General features: G+C 38.7%; 1 protein-coding gene across 4 annotated transcripts in view; it reads right to left on the bottom strand.

Moving 5' to 3' along the window:
* Positions 1-7,475: 7,475 nt before the first annotated feature.
* LOC133653931 (cyclin-dependent kinase 17-like) overlaps positions 7,476-17,837 on the bottom strand; it is a 115,999-nt gene continuing 105,637 nt past the window's right edge. For 3 of the 4 annotated variants that reach the window (XM_062053774.1, XM_062053777.1, XM_062053776.1), the window contains 8 exons: positions 17,002-17,122; positions 15,691-15,788; positions 14,106-14,211; positions 13,848-13,890; positions 13,663-13,753; positions 13,507-13,584; positions 12,689-12,810; positions 7,476-9,713 (listed from right to left, as the gene is read on the bottom strand). In XM_062053774.1, the coding sequence (XP_061909758.1) occupies positions 12,707-12,810; positions 13,507-13,584; positions 13,663-13,753; positions 13,848-13,890; positions 14,106-14,211; positions 15,691-15,788; positions 17,002-17,122 (641 nt within the window). In that variant the 3' untranslated portion in view covers positions 7,476-9,713; positions 12,689-12,706. The remainder of the gene's footprint in view (positions 9,714-12,688; positions 12,811-13,506; positions 13,585-13,662; positions 13,754-13,847; positions 13,891-14,105; positions 14,212-15,690; positions 15,789-17,001; positions 17,123-17,837) is intronic. The other variant, XM_062053775.1, reaches the window with a different exon arrangement.

The following is a 17,837-nucleotide window of genomic DNA, read 5'->3' as shown; positions in this document are numbered from 1 at the left end:
AGGCGCAGTTGGCAGAGTGGCCGTGCCAGCAACCTGAGGGTTCCTGGTTCAATTCCCAGCTTCTACCAACCTCGTCATGACCGTTGTGTCCTTGAGCAAGACACTTCACCCTTGCTCCTGATGGGTCGTGGTTAGGGCCTTGCATGGCAGCTCCCGCCATCAGTGTGTGAATGTGTGTGTGAATGGGTGAATGTGTAAATAGTGTCGAAGTGATTTGAGTACCTTGAAGGTAGAAAAGCACTATACAAGTATAACCCAGTATGTGGAAGTTGCTTCCTAGCAGTTCCACTGTAGACACGGCACAAGAGCCAAGCGTGCAGTTTTTAACAAAGGTTTTAATATACATAGGTTTTATCAAAAGTCTTTTTCCCCCAGAACGTGACTTTTCAGTCACATCCGTATCCTCTCTCCCCTCCTGCTCCCGGCCGCTTACTGTTAAAGACAACAGATTAGATTAACACGTACCACCTGTGAAATCTAATCACCTGCCAGCTGTGTCTCGCCGTCAGCACTGCCATGCCCCTGTCTGATGGTGCTTTGTCCACAGCACCATGGACAGAGGCGGTGACCTTTGCTCCTGCAGGCAGCACTGGCCACATCTTCCTCCATTTATCATGGATGTAGGTCATATTTGGTGATGAATCGCAAATCTGCATTGGGCAAGGTGATGATCCTGGAACTTTTGGGGATTACATATTTTTCAAGAAGATCATGCATCTCGCCAAAGATCAAAGATTTTAAAAACGTTCCTTGAAAAAAGATACATAAGAGCAATGTCCTGACCTGCAAATAGTCTGGATCTCAATCCAATTGAAAATCTGCGATGGAAATTGAAGAAAATTATCCATTGCAAGACTCCAACCTGCAAAGCTGATCTGACAACAGCATCAGAGTAAGTTGGCGCAAGATTGATGGAGAGTACTGTTGTCGCTCATTAAGTCCATGCCTCAGAGACCGCAAGCTGTCATAAAAGCCAGAGGTGCAACAAAGTACTGTGGTGTGTTGTAGTGTGTTTTTTTGTTTGTTTTTCATGCTTCCATATTTTTCATGAGCTTCCATAAGTTGCTATTTGTAATGTCCATAGTTTTGTGCCATGTCTGTTATCATCTTTTTTCTCCAAAATTAAACATCACAATGCACATCCTCAAAGTCTGGTGATTCCATCATTTTGTCAGGGGTTGTATAATGGCAGATTTCCCTTAAACTCGCCGTCATCCCCCGAGGCATGTGGTGTGCTGGTCGTGTAAGGCTGTTGTACTGGGTTCCTTCCATCCCTGGTTGGAGCTATGTCAGGAACATTTGCAAATGTATGTTTCAATTATGTTAACATTTTTATTTTGTACAAAAAATAAATAAATAAACAATGTCTTCCCTGTGAATTGTTTGTAGAACAAAACATGCATCAAATTGAACTTAACTTTGATTAAAATAAATATCAAAATCGTTTCACACAATTAAAAGACTTTAAAAAAAGGTTGTAAAATATACACAACCTAAGCAATCTAATAAGACTAAATACAGAGCTCAAAATTCTACCAATGTTCTACACAGATATCGGTATAGAGCATTGTTGGAACTGATTATTTCAAAATTACATTTATTATAGTTTCCCACCTAGGCCTTCCCACCTAGGCCTTCAGTGAATTCCAACTTCAATGATTACCTCTCAAAATACCATAATTGATGTCACCACCATGACCATTGCTGGAGAAATACTATACAGGAACACATTTACACCCTACTGGTCATTGAATCACAGCCACAGTATACAAAACGTGTTATTTTCTGGCGCATTTAAAAATAAATGATAACACATCAGCAATTAAAACATATACCTTAAATGTATCTGCTTGGCTTATGCAACTTCCGGTCAATAAAGTTTGATTCAAAGTACATACGTATCAAAGATATATTAACTTACCATGAATTGATTGACATGGACCCCGACTTAAACAAGTTGAAAATCGTCTTCGGGTGTTACCATTTAGTGGTCAATTGTACGGAATATGTACTGTACTGTGCAATTTACTAATAAAAGTCTCAATCAATTAAAAAAACCCTGACCTCATGATGGCGACAAATACACATGTAACAATGTTAAGTAAATGACAAGCATGACACACTTTAACAACAAGAGTTTACAACTTTTAGTTGTAACAACTTTTGATCTGATTGGCTATCGCAACTGTCTATCAACTCTAAGTGTTCTCAAATTGATCCACTAACGGTCCCGATGAGTATCCAATCACTGGATGTGTAAATGTCACGTTCAATGTGAAGCCATCTAGAAGGCCTTACTGACAACAACGCGTGATCTGATTGGCTATCACAACTGTCTATCAACTGTATGTCCCTGTTCACTTACAGCGCACGGACGCCCGCATTGGTGATTTTGAAGGCTCTGGGCAGATTTGGTACAGCCTGGCAACTGAATTCTGATTGGATAAAAACTAAAACTAAAAACAACAGCACTGGAACGTGCATACTATGACATGAAAAGAATATGAATAATTTTAGATATTTAGGGAAAGTAAATTAAAAAATAATTGTATCTTTAATTATGATCATGATTTCTGGTTATGTTAGGCCAGCAGAGAAGGCCTTGCTGGCCCTGACGGCACACCACTGGTTTGCAGTAGTGTACAACAACTTCATTGCATCATACCAAAGCACCTTCAGCTCTCGGTCAAAGAAAGGTTGGAGCTGCAGATTAAGATAAATGGTGAAAATACAGTATGTAACTGTGAGACTGTGGGTTAAAATAAATAAATAAATAATATTTGTAATCATGTATACCGTACATACTCTTTGCTCATCTAAGATGTTTTACTAATAAAAATGTGTCTTCTCTTAATGGCACTTTTTGTCACAGTCATTAGTCCATCCGTCCTTCCATTCATCCATTTCTACGGCTTGTCATATTCAGGGTCACGGGAAGCTGGAGCCTATCCCAGCTGACTAAAGGCAAAAGGCGTACTACTCCCTGGACTGGTTGCCTGTCAATCACAGGGAACAAATAGTGAGACATGGTGGGGACTGAACCCACTCTGTGTGCAATTAAAATCAGGTGTGTCAACCACTAGAGCAGACCTTCCAAAATAGTGGGGTGTGGTGAGGTGTCAGGCGGGCCGTTTATAGCAGGGGGACTTTTAGTATGGAGGGTTTCGGATTTTTCTACGTTTCCCATAATGCATTGCCGCTAGCCATATTGATAGGCTTTGTTTGTAAACTCGCTCATTATTGTTCATTGATTGATTGAAACTTTTATTAGTAGATTGCACAGTTCAGTACATATTCCGTACAATTGACCACTAAATGGTAACACCCGAATAAGTTTTTCAACTTGTTTAAGTCGGGGTCCACGTTAATCACTTCATGGTTGATCATTCATCTGGTGATACTCATAATGCCGACGACGTGTGCAATTGTCAACTGCCACAATCGAGGTGGGAGAGGTATCACTAACTTTTATCACATTCCACAGTCACAGCGTATTTCTGGACAAACGGAAGGGGCTGAAAAGAAGAGTGAATAGCTATGGGGTGCCGAATGTAAAAGTTCTGTCACACTTTTCTGGAAGATATATGTCTCACATTTAGCTCACTTTTCATTGCATTTGAGTTTAAATCTGAATATAAATCTTAATTTATGTAGGTTTGGATTAAACATTTAGATGTAACATTTATTTTTAGATTTAACATTTAGGTTTAGCTTTAACATTTGATTGTAACATTTATATTTAAGATTCAGGTTTAGATTCAACATTTAGCGCTCACATTTAAATTTAAGATTTATATTTAAGGAATTAGATTTAACATTTAAGTTTAGACTTAACATTTAGATTTAGATTTGGCATTTAGATTTAAGATTAACATTCAGGTTTAGATTTAACATTTAGGTTTAGATTCAACATTTATATTTAGATTCAAACTTTAGGTTTAGATTCAACATTTAGATTTGGATTTAAGATTAAGGTTTAGATATAACATTTAGAGTGAGATTTGAGATATAAATTTGAGATTTAGATTTAACATTTAGATTTAGATTTAACAATTAGATTTAAGATGTAGGTTTAGATATACCATTTAGATCTAAGATTTAAATTTGAGATTTAGGTTTAACATTCAGATTTAACATTTAGATATAATACTAAGAGTCAACAACTAATTTCAACCTAAATGTGATTAAAATAAGCTAAATGTGAAAAAAGTGCATTAAATGTGACAAAAGCGAGTTAAATGTGACAAAAGTGAGCTAAATGAAGTGAATTATATAGCGCTTTTTCTCTAGTGACTCAACGCACTTTACATAGTGAAACCCAATATCTAAGTTACATTTATGCCAGTGAGGGTGTCACTGGGAGCAGGTGGGTAAAGTGTCTTGCCCAAGGACACAACAGCAGTGACTAGGATGGCGGAAGCAGGGATCGAACCTACAACCCTCAAGTTGCTGGCACGGCCGCTCTACCAACCGAGCTATACCCCATAAATGGCAAAAGGCGAGCATGGATTGCTGCAATCAACTACTCAGATTTGACGTGCTATGGACAACTTTGTGTTTGTACAGTTTATTTCATTTCAGGTAATTAAGAACATTTTGTAAGTAAAAAAAAATTATCTAATATAAATGACAGCCCCACTTTGCATTAACTTGATGTGCTTGTTTAAAGAACTTTAACAGTAGTTGTATTCATTAAAAAAAATAGTACTCACTTCTTTCATCCGGACTGCAGCCTCCACATAAAGCAAAAGTGAAGCGACATGAGAACCTCATCCTCCCGATCCTGCCTTACGGTCACAGTGTGCTGAGATGATTGGTTATTCGTGATTATCCAAGCTGTCAGACTTGGGTCGGATCATTTCTGAGAATGCCTGGCTTGATGACACGATGCCCACTGGGTTTATGCAGAAAAAACACCAACGTCACGAACCCATCCACAAACAAAGTGGTCATAGCGTTCCAGACTTAGAATTTTGAAAGTTTTAAAATAACACATTATCGATCTGAATGAATGAAATATTAATATTAAATTATTTGTTCTTTACATAGTTGAGTGTGCTGACAATAAAATCACACAAAAATGATTAACAGACATCAAATGTGGTCTGGGTTCAGAGTCACTCAAAATTAAAGTGGAAAAACACATTAGGCCGTCTATTCCTTTCGCTCAACAGCATGTGAAATTGATTGTGAATCAGTGTTGCTTCCTAAGTGGACAGTTTGATTTCACAGAAGTGTAATTGACTTAGTTACATTGTGTTGTTTAAGTGTTGCCTTTATTTTTTTGGGCACTAAGTCCGGGTACGAAACACCGGGGAAGATGTCGTGGTCTCTACTCCACTCAGACCTGTTGATCTGGTAAGGATACTCACGTCCAATTACGTCTGTATTCTCCTTATAAAAACGAAGAGACTTATTATCTAATGACTTACAGTATTTTTCCATTCTATCAAACCCAAAACAATGCCATTTTCTACTGAATAGTTCGGGAATGTTACGTGTATCACCATTGTAAACATTGATTCTTGTTGAACAAAACCTACCAATATGGCTGATGGCAATGCATTGTGGGATATTTAACACCAAACCCGAAGCCCTCTATTAGCACCTGTAAACCAGTGTTTTTCAACCACTGTGCCGCGGAGCACACTGTACCGTGAGATACAGTCTGGTGTGCTGTGGGAGATTATCTAATTTCACCTATTTGGGTTAAAAATATTTTTGCAAACCAGTAATTATAGTCTGCAAATTATGTGCTGTTGTTGAGTGTCGGTGCTGTCTAGAGCTTAGCAGAGTAATCGTGCCATAAAAAAAGGCATTGGAGCTTAGGGAAGACTATGCAGAACAAAACTAAAACTGAACTGGCTACAAAGTACACAAAAACAGAATGCTGGACGACAGCAAAGACGGTTCACACAATGTACATCCGAACATGCCATGACAATCAACAATGTCCCACAAAGAAGGATAAAAACAACTGAAATATTCTTGATCACTAAAACAAAGTAGATGCGGGAAATATCGCTCAAAGGAAGACATGAAACTGCTACAGGAAAATACCAAAAAAAGAGAAAAAGCCACCAAAATAGGAGTGCAAGACAAGAACTAAAACACTACACACAGGAAAACAGCAAAAAACTCAAAATAAGTCAGGGCGTGATGTGACAGGTCGTGACAGTACACCTACTTTGAGACAAGAGCTATAGTGATGCATGCTTGGTTATGGTTTAAATTCATATCCAACAATTGCGACAATGACTTTTTACTGTCAACTCAGTTTCGTTTTGTATTTCTGCTGGTGCTGTGCCTCCGGATTTTTTTCAACGCAAAAAATGTGCCTTGGCTCAAAAAAGGTTGAAAAACAATGCTGTAAACGATATGCAAGCTTCCAGTTAGGTGGCAGAAGTGCTCCAATTATTCAACAGGCACCAGGAAATTTGACCAAGTACTGTTTGCATACTGTAGCTCTTGGGTTTACCATAAATACTCCAGATGGGATGTTCGCCAACGGATAGATTCTTTTGAACATGTATTTTAAGACAGTGGTCCCCAACATTTTTGTAACTGCGGACCAGTCAACGCTTGAAAATTAGTCCCCCCAAAAAAAATGGTCATAAAAAATACAATCATGTGTGCTTACGGACAGTATCCCTGCAGACTGTATCGATCTATATTGATATATAATGTAGGAACCAGAAATATTAATAACAGAAAGAAACAACCCTTTTGTGTGAATGAGTGTAAATGGGGGAGGGAGGTTTTTTGGGTTGGTGCACTAATTGTAAGTGTATCTTGTGTTTTTTATGTTGATTTAATAGAAAAATTTAAAGAAAAAACATTTTTATTTTTTTATCTCTTTTGCGGCTCGGTACCAATCGATCCGCGGCCCGGTGGTTGGGGACCACTGTTTTAAGTGAACAATGAGAACTGATTCGCAGTACTTTTAAAAGAAATGTTATTCTTACTCATTATTTGTAGAGGTTTTTTTTTCTGTATTGTTAAAATACTCGTGCTACAAAGGTTTAGGCGAGGGAAAATTCAAAATAGGGATGGGGATATGGTACCTTGTGGAATGTTTTGAATGAAAACACCAAAAATAAAATGATTGACATTGATATTTCAGAACAATTCCCGCCAATAGAGTTAATCGTGGTGTAAATTTGTAATTATTCTGATCTACATTTAACCTTATAAGAGCTATCAGTAATTGTTTCCTTTTGATTAAAAAAAGAGATTTATAATGAGTACTTTGAAAGGAATGTCTCCTCAAGGTCCCTTCAAGTAGTCGTAAACTCCATCTAGTGAACACGGTAGGTCATGAGGATGTATAAAATAATTGAGAACAATTGCCAGTAGCCATTTTTATTAGTATTACCGAAACATTTTTATTTATTGAGGCTTAACCCGTGATTGTGAATAATGGCAATGAGAACAAATCTACTGATGAGTGTTAGACAGACGTACAAAGACAAACATTAATGACTCAACTTTTATTGTTAACTGGGTGTACACATCTCTTTCGCTGCTTTGAGTAAATCATTTTGCACAACCAGACCGCCATCACTTTATTACTACCATTATGGCTTTCGGAAAAGACACCCAAAATAATCTCTGGGTTGTCTTTGCAACGCCTCCTTAACACATTTGCATGTCAAACAGCAAAAACATAGACAAAACAACCTTGTCGCTTTCATCAAGTCTCACAGTTTAATCATTCACAGTCACCTCTCTACATAACATAAATCCTCGTTACCCTATTACCTTGGCTTTTTATTGATTACAGAATATTGCTGTGACTTTTTATTAAAGAAACAGAAAGGGCAGAATGTGAATAGCTGTATCAAACCTATACACTTCTCTATATTTACACAAAGTGAGCAATCATCTATGTACATGCTACATACTGCCACTCACTGGGTAAAGGAGTAGTTCTGACAGGCCGAGAGCAAGGATCTCATTCAAATCGAAGTCAAAGGTGATCCGAGGTCAGGGTCTGAGCAAATCTATTCAATACCCATAATCCATCTCACTGATACAGTACATGTTGACGTGTTGGTTTACTGGTGTGTGAAAGAGCTGTGCTTGGAGGTTTCTGGAAGCTTGACAGGGTGTCAGAGAGCTTCAAGTCCCGCTAACTACTCAATGACCTGTTTCTACAAATGACTGCACGTTGTCATCTGGTCCCGAAGCACCACATCACATTGTTGTCAATCATATTTCTATTTCCATCAATGGGGCATGTTGGGAAAACCATTAGATTACGTGCCACGCAAACATATCTGGCGGTGTTCCTTTGCCAGCTATTTCACATACCCGCTGAAAACATGTTTAAAATACAAACATGCTTGAAGACGGCAAGAGGAGACATCAAGTAGTCTCATCTAAATAACAAAAAGCGAGGAACACAAAAGTCTGATGCAAACGAAGGAGCTTTAGGCCACCGTATTTGGCTCTAGCAGGGTTTTCATACTGGTTCAGTCGCCACTTCGCAGCACCCAAAAAACAACACGAGCAATTAAGTCCTGAGGTCAAGGAATGTGCAACACGTTCCCAGCCAGTCGCCAACTATTACAGCGGGGGCACAGCAAAGACTGAGAACAGCATTCTTGGAATTACCACTGCTTCTGACATGTAAAAAGCAGTATCTTATATACAAATAGGAATAAAATCAAGTGTAAAAATAGGCAATGCACATGAAGCTATAGGCTTGGAGAGGGCTGAGGGCTGTTGAATCATCTACTGGTGATTCAAAGAGGTAAAATTAGGTGCAAAGACAACAGTTGAACAACAACGCCTGTAATATCGCACACAATAAATTGTGTGTCAAGGCCAAGGGGGTATCTAAGGATAAGCAGGTGAGGACTTAAACACTTTCTTTACATCTTTGTCCTTACTGGAGTGTTCTTTACAGTGTCCATGATTGTAGTGACCCTATTTGTAGTGTCCTAATTCAACTGATTAGTTTCTTTTTCGGTATACCATTTTAGATTCTTAATAACTCAAGTGTACTTTAAACCCAACTGTGCCAGATGAGGTAAAGTATCGACAGCTTCCCCAATAAGGTGCTAAAACTCCACTGATACACACAATTAATTGTCAAGTGAAAGAAAGGTGGTTGTGTTTGTGTGTATACATGGCGAGAGAGATTGTGTGTGTGTGTGTTGCTGATCATATAATAAAGGGCCTTGATGAGGTGCAATATTCCAAGTTTGGGTTCCGGCTGAGGCATTTCATGAGCCGATAAAACAGCTCAGTCTCTTTATGTACAGCAACAGTCCAACAGAGTAGGGAAGATACATAAGAGAGTGAGGAAGTTTAGGTCAAGCTCAATTCCAACAGCCCATAACGTCAACACTGCCCTCTTCTGGACAGCAGCGGCAATAGCAGCAAGGAGAATCTGGAACTCTCCCACTTTTCTCCTCTGGGGTCTCAGACATTTCTTGTTCATCCTTTTCTGTCTTCAGGGGAGAGAATTATTCTTGTACTGTATGTATGGATCAGTCAATCCCTCTTCTGTTCTCGTTTCTATATGTGTACGTGTGTGTTGATTTTTAATCTTCAAGTGAAAGTGTGTCGCTCCTTCAGTGTGTACGGAGTGGTCGGTGAAGGTACATATCTGGCAGGCCTGCTCCACAAGTCACCAACGCCTCTCACTTTTGGGACCATCCGCCAACACTAAAACAGCACACTCTGCCTCCTGCTCTTCCCCTGAGCTGAGAGACAGAAAGAGACAACACTCAAACTAAAACACAGGTTTTATTGCATGAAAGCCATGATATGAAATACAAACTATATGACTGATTACCGTACTTGACATGTAAACATTATACCAGTGATTACGTCTTTTATTCCCAAGGCATATTCTCATGTGAGCTGTCTCCAACTTTTTGAAGGTTCTACGTCAGATTTAAATGATAAATGATAAATGGGTTATACTTGTATAGCGCTTTTCTATCTTCAAGGTACTCAAAGCGCTTTGACAGTATTTCCACATTTACCCATTTACACACACATTCACACACTGATGGCGGGAGCTGCCATGCAAGGCGCTAACCAGCACCCATCAGAGGCAAAGGGTGAAGTGTCTTGCCCAAGGACACAACGGACGTGACTAGGAAGGTAGAAGGTGGGAATTGAACCCCAGTAACCAGCAACACTCTGATTGCTGGCACAGCCACTCCATCGACTTCGCCACGCCGTTTTGGCTGCATTAATTTAATTTGGTGATTGGCAATAATGTTGGAAAAATATCAAAGACAAGACAGTCAACTTTTTATTTATTTATTCATTTATATATATTTTTTTAAATCAATGGGTGACAAAAATATATAAGACTGTGTCGTATTGGGAATAATAAACGTAGAAAATGTGAAATTTACATACAAATAACTTTATAATTAAAAAAAGTGGTTATTTTAATATAATTATTGTATCATGATTATAATAATAATTGTAATTTATTTACAAAAGGGCGGCATAGCTCAGTTGGTAGAGTGGCCATGCCAGCATTTTGAGGGTTTCAGGTTCAATCCCCACTTCCGCCATCCTCGTCACTGCAGTTGTGTCCTTGGGCAAGACACTTTACCCACCTGCTCCCAGTGCCACCCACACTGGTTTAAATGTAACTTAGATATTGGGTTTCACTATGTAAACCGCTTTGAGTCACGAGAGAAAAGCGCTATACAAATATAATTCACTTCACTTCACTACACTTCAAAAGCCAAATTACGTGTCATTTTATTGTGTAAAAAATGAGGTCACACCTTTGTGTTTTTCCCCCCATTTGTGGCACCTTCAATGGGTTGCGTTCAAAATGCTTCCGAAGGCATTCTGAAGATATCCTTAAAGTTGTCAATTCATTTGTCAAATGGTCAATGACTTAAGTTTTGAACGTGCCCCTGCAAAGATGTTTTGCTCAAATGGCAGCCATGTTTTTCAGCCAACCCTGCTCGAATTTTACAGACGAGCTCCATGCTTTGGAGTCAAAGCAGTGCCAAAAATCCTTGTGCGTAAACAGGGCCTTTCTGCGCATTCGCGGAGTCATTTTGCCTGTACGTTAACTCATTGTACACCCGCGCGTCTTCTCTGTGCGCGCGGCATCTTTTTGCTTGCGCATGAACTCTGTGTGCACTCAGTGTGTCTTTCTTTCTCTCCTCTCAGGCAACGTTCTTCCTTTTTGGCAAGTGGGGGCGGGTATTTAAGACACGACCCAGAAACTGCTCTCTTTTTTAATCAGTCACTTTAAAGTAAGTAAGTAAGTACATTTTATTTATAAAGCGCTTTTCACAGATAAAATCACAAAGCGCTGTATAAAACATAGGTAAAGTAAAACAACAATTCAATTTAAAACAACAGGGGCAACATCATAAAAAGGATACAAAGTGGATTAAAAATGATAGTTAAATGGTGCATTAACTAAAAGCTTTACTAAAAAGAGAAGTTTTCAAATGTTTCGTAAAAGTTTCAACACAGTCAAGATCACGGAGGGACTGGTGCAAATTGTTCCAGAGTCTGGGAGCTATAGCCTGGAGTGCCAGGTCTACACGGGTTTTAAGATGAGTTTTCGGGATCTATAGAAGACGCTGGCCTGAAGACCGGAGCCGTGCCCTGAAGAGTAGGGGCATAACAAATCAGTGATGTACTGAGGGGCCCCAGCATGCAACGCACAGAATGTAAGGACTAAAATTGTAAACTCAATGCGGAATTTGACTGGAAGCCAATGAAGAGTGAATAAAACGGGGGTGATATGGGCTGTTCTGGGTGCACCGGTCAAAAGTCTGGCACCCTACTGTCTCCGGTCAGAGCCAAAAGAATGAGAAAAGGCACATTGCAAACAGAGTTCGCGAGCAAGCAAAAAGACAATGCAAACGCGCACACAGTGCAGGTACAAAATAAGTCTGCGTGCACAAATGAGTGAGTTTTTATGCGCAAGAGTTTTAGCACTGTTTGACACCATATCAGACTCCTTAGAGTTGTACCGAATTTTGTGATAATTCTTGAAATTTTAACACAGTCCAATTTACCAGTTCAAACTTTGAGATTAAGAACAGCACCACAATGTGGTGTATTTATCAGACATAAAATAATAGCACAGACAACCCAATGTTCCTCCTTTTTTAAGAGATACACCAAGGAGTATTGACATATTTTAGATATGACTGCATACTCACCAGTTTAAGTCAAACACTGCAACAAAGCATGCATGCTAATAATAAAGACACACCACTTCAGTGCCTTACCTAGAGGATCAACAAAAACTACATCTCTCAATGGAGAAACCTAGAGAAGACTGCAAATAAAAAGAGTATCAAATGACTCTCCCTCATATTCCCCTCTTTTCTTCCCTGACAGAAAGATTGGTAGCAGGTTTGCTCTTAGAAAAAGAGGATGGGGTAAGTGAAAGTTGAGATGAGGCATGTGGGTGCAGGGCATGAAGTGTGAGGGAAAACTAGTGGTGCTGAGGGAAGAGAAAGACAATAGTAAGGAGAACATGAGAGTATGTATATGATTTTAAACAGGTGAGAATGCAAGAAGTGAAGCCTTATTTGACTTGAACCAACAGGAGACACATAAACAAAGCGGCATTACAACAAAGATAGCAGAATTTGAACTGAAGAGAAGAAAGGGGCAAGGTGACAGCGAAATAGAAAAAAAAGGATACAGACAGAGTGAAAGAAACCGTATTTACCAGAATGGTAGCAACCACTCAGCCAGTCGAAGTTGAGGACAGATTGTGACTCTGAGGCCTGGGATTGGCCGCTTCTCTCTGGAAGTACTGCGAGGGTGCAGAGCCTAGTTTATGGGCCATCGCTTTTTAGAGTTGGGGGTCGGGAATAAAGAAGTATGCGGAGTAGGGAGCACAAAGGAGACAGAAAGTATTTAGGAAAAGATGAACATTGCAATAGAGGAGTGAATGGGTGCAGAGAAAAAGAAGAAGACAGTTTGTAAGGACAAGACAGCAGAGGCAGAAAGAAATACACAAACACACACTGACACTGTGAATTTGTTGGTTTGTTTGTGTGCATGTTCCTGCTTAAGTATTTGAGGTATGAAGCAATTTTGTTTTTAAAAAAGGGGGCCGTATTCTTCCATTTATGTCTTTTTCATTAAATTGAAATCATGAAATCATTACATTTCTGTCATCATATGCAAACAAATCCTATTTCTACCGATTTGTCTAAAATGCATTGTGAGAAACTGCAATGTTAAAACAATTTTTGTCTGGATCAGATCCAAGCTGTATGTTTGGCATCAAGTTAAAGCAAAACAAGAACAATCAGATTTAGTTTGAGCAATTGCTGTTCATAATTTCATAAGGAAACATAAAAGTGATAGACTAGGACAAAGCACGCTGCACGACCATGACCACACAGCAGCATGTAAGACATAACAGAGCAGAAAGGAAGAAAGAGAAAAAGAGAAAGGAGGCCTATCCTTGTCATATTCCCACTCAGGTGTCCTCATTGTTTGTCTTTCTTTTCTAGTTTCCCGTCTTAAGAGACTTACTTGACTCCGGGTAGACTGAGGATCTCTTCCCTGGGTCTTTCTGTAGCTGAATGCCTTTTATAGAGAAAATAGATGCAGCTAAAAACAAAAGACAGGAAGTGAGACAGGGCAATGTACGCATGTTTGAGTGGGAATTTCTAGGAGTAGTTAACTCACTGTCAGCCAGCGTTTGAACCTGCTCGCCCAGAGTACGGAAATATGCATGCCTCAGAGCATCCTCTGCGGAAACTCTCTTTTTTGCCTCAAACTAGAATCACAAAGAGACATGAAATCAATTAGTAGTGTATTTATATGTAGGTACTGTAAATCAATTTTTACTTGAAAGGTGTAATGTTGATTACCTGCAGAAGGAGTGAAAGCAAGTCATGACCATCGTTGTCTATCCTAAATGTCAGCAAAGAACAGAGGGGAGAGGTCACTGAGATAAAATACTGATATAAATTTTAATTGAGCGCTGCGGCATTCCTGCAATCTCTACAATGTAGGAACTACACTCACTGGAAACTTAATTAGGGACATCTGCACAATCTAATACGATACAGTGCATCAGCAATCTTGGTTTTACAAAGACAACAATAAGTGTACATTACAATATATACCTGGGAGCGTGGTTAACAAGTGGCTCTGCGTTGTATCGAGGGAAATTGTAGGTTTTAAACTCTTCACTGGTGGTGATGCCAGGCCAAGTTTCTTCTGTCGGGGTGCCTAGATGATTTGACAGTTTAGTTTATTAGCCATTTGGTGGTAAACATACACTCTGGGCCTGATTTACTAAAAGTTTGCGCGTACTAAAACACGTGCAAACCTGATAGCACATGCAAAGCTGATCTACTAAACATGTGCAAACTGGATTGCGTCTGTTAAGTGAGCAATATAAGGCGTGCAATCCATTTTGCGTGGCTCGGGTGGTAAAGCGTCTGTGCCAGAAATTTGAGGGTTCTAGGTTCGATTCCCGCTCCCACTATCGTAGTCCTTGGGCAAGACACTTTACCCACCTGCTCCTAGTGCCACCTACACTGGTTTAAATGTAACTTAAAGATGTAGATAATGGGTTTCACAATGTAAAGGGCTTTGAGTTACCAGAGAAAAGCGCTATATAAATATAATCCACTTCACTAATATGCAAAATATATGCTAATCATAAAGAGAGAAGATGCCAATATAATTATTAAGCACGTGCAATGTAATTTATCAACACTCATCACCGTTTTGCGTTGCACTATTTTGCGTTTTATTTAGCATGCGTCGGAAAGACGTGCAAACTGACAGCTCCACACGCGGCTGCAGAATCAGTGCTCACGCTGCACAAACAAACAATGGACAGAAGAGAATCCTCCGTCCAACGTGTGTGTGTCAACGTTTTGGACGGTTAAAAATAAGAATTAATTGACATATCGTCTATTCAGCAACATTATTTTATAATTTTATAGCTACTAAAGGACTTCAATGGCTGATTAAAACAAATTCAATTGATGCGTTTTGGTGTCCTTTAGTTTTTTTTAATGACGGTCCTTTTTTCCCTACATAGAATATATATTATCAAAATATTTTTTATATGAAAACAATTCTTTAAGTATGCATTTTTTTTGCGTTTTGAGGAGTAAATGCAGCCTCTTTACAACTGTAAAAAATAAATAAAAATGTGGTTTCATTGTAGATGCACTAGCTGGACTGCTTCTAAAATGCCCATAAAAAGTGGTACATGTCTCCTACTTGTTTGAAAACATAGCAAAACGCCACAGGTAAAAGAGCATAACATGAATGTGCAGTAAATCAATCAATCAATCAATGTTTATTTATATAGCCCTAAATCACAAGTGTCTCAAAGGGCTGTACAAGCCACAACGACATCCTCGGTACAGAGCCCACAAATGAGAGTGTCTCCGTGGTGATGCTCCATATAGTACACGCAGAATCCTCATTTAAAGAAGGCGGTCTGCACCCATTTCGACAATTGTACAGGCAATATTAATCAATCGCACGCAACACGCCCACTAATAGTACACGCCATTTTATAGATTGCATACGCTGTTTAGCGCAATATATTTAGATCTTAGTAAATCAGGCCCTGTACTGTACGTTTGACAATAAAAGGCAAAACTCATTAATATTTGTATCAGGTATTTATGTGGGCATAGGGTGACAAAAATAAGTATTTTCAGCCTGAAATGCTCCTTGTCTCACCGAGGATGCGGAATATGAGGTGCAATTCATCCTCCACAGTGGATCCAGGAAAGAGAGGCCTGCCTGTGATCATCTCATAAAAGATGCAGCCCACACCCCTGCAGTGACAAATATTCAGCAGAATGAATAATACACACATTAATTCATACTAAAGTGTGCCCAGCGCAAAATGTACACTGTTTCTATTGATTGTAATTCATAATGTAACACCTTATTGCTACATAACCTGAGAGTAGGTCATATACTGTACATTGATGGGCACAGAACTCTCAAAGGAATATACAGCTGCAACCTGAGGCCCTTTAGTGGGACTTCTCCCAAGTCCCTTCAAATACATATATTATTTTCTCAATTTCAATGACAACTTTATAAATAACGAAAGGTCAAATGGGAGAACATTTAATAAATACAGCTTTAAATAATTATTTAAATGTTTTGTTAATTAGAATTTATATTAAATACATAAATGTGTTATTCAATGTGTTTTATGTAAAAGTACACTTAATTATTTCTAATCATTTAGTCAATTATTTTAATATCAATGAATTATTTAATAATTTTTATTAATTATTGACTTCATTATTTCACGATTTAATTAATTATTTCATGAACATGTGTGTCAGCGCTTCATGAATATTTCATCCGTCAAACTCAGCCATTAAATCTAAATAATTGCTTTGGTCCGAAGCTTGAAAGCCTTTCAAAACATGGTGGCTAATGAGGAGATTTATATAGCGCTTTTCTAGAATATTTAAGCTACATTTGTAGCCAAAGCTGCCCTGGGGTAAATTGACGGAAACGTGGCTGCCAATTTGATCTTACGGCCTCTCCAACCACCACTAAACATTCATACACAAGTGTGTGCAGCACTGGAAGCAAGGTGGGTGAAGTGTCTTGCCCAAGGACACAACGGCAGTGGATAGAATGGCTAGCTCCTGGACAGCCGCCCTACCATCGGAGCCACGCCGCCGGCAAGAATAATTGAATTATTAAATAATAATTTAAATGTTGAAAAAATGAATTACATTTTTAAATAACTAAATGTAAATTTCCGTTAAATACCTTAATTGGCACATTTAATAAGACATATGTCTACCAATTACAATGATTTAATGACACATTTATTAATTATTTAAAGATTTATTTATTTAATACATTTTGTCCCATTTGACCCTCCATAATTAAACAGCATCCAAACCACTCACTTCTAATATTTTCCAGTAAGTACTTTAATGTCACAAACATTTTAGATTTATAAAAAAAACTTAGAACAAAAACCTGCGATTCCAGTTTTTATGTGTTTTTGCTCACCACATATCTATGGGCGTAGAGTACTCAGTGGAGCCCAGAAGCACATCTGGAGGTCGGTACCATAATGTCACTACTTCATTGGAGTAGGTCTTTGTGGGGACGGACTTGGCCCGTGCCAAACCTTAGTTAAAGAAGGAAAGCAAGCACACAATTGCAAATATATTGAATTACAGTAGTTAACAATCTAGGACAAATCTTTAATACGCTAAAATACTGTCAACAGAAATCAACAAAAACTTGACTGAGCGTGTAGCTAACTTGGTGTGAGCGTAGCACTGCTATTCTGCACCATCCTAAAGCAGAATGAGTCGATAACTCCAGCAAAGGACGTTCAAATAATATCTGCATCAGCTGGGAGGACATAGGGTATAAGTCCACTCTCCAAGGTAAATGCTGTACATTATTATTACATTACTTCATTAAACTACTGTAGTTAATAGTGCTACATGTAATTGTACTGTTTTCATTTCCATTACTATGTCTTATCTACAAGTTTGTTTTTCTTCTTAAAAGGCATAATACATGTTAAAAATGTGGTGTTGGGGGAGGATGTGTGTGTGCAAGCATTGATTAAATTGTACATGTTAAACATGTTTCATTTTTTAAAATATAATCAGCTGAGTAAGTAAAACTACATAAGCCAGCGACAAACACAAGAAACTCAAGCCCAATAGAACTGTGCATTGTAAAATTATGCAACCATCAACTAGGAAAATTAACCATTATTTTGCAGAAAAATAAAATTATTGACTGCGTGGGTTCCCTCCGGGTACTCCAGCTGCCTCCCACCTCCAAAGACATGCACCTGGGGATAGGTTGATTGGCAACACTAAATT

The sequence above is a fragment of the Entelurus aequoreus genome, linkage group LG07 (assembly GCF_033978785.1).
Source record: "Entelurus aequoreus isolate RoL-2023_Sb linkage group LG07, RoL_Eaeq_v1.1, whole genome shotgun sequence".
Lineage (NCBI taxonomy): Eukaryota > Metazoa > Chordata > Actinopteri > Syngnathiformes > Syngnathidae > Entelurus > Entelurus aequoreus.
Note: the sequence above shows the minus strand (reverse complement) of the source record. Positions and strands in the feature narration are given on the sequence as shown.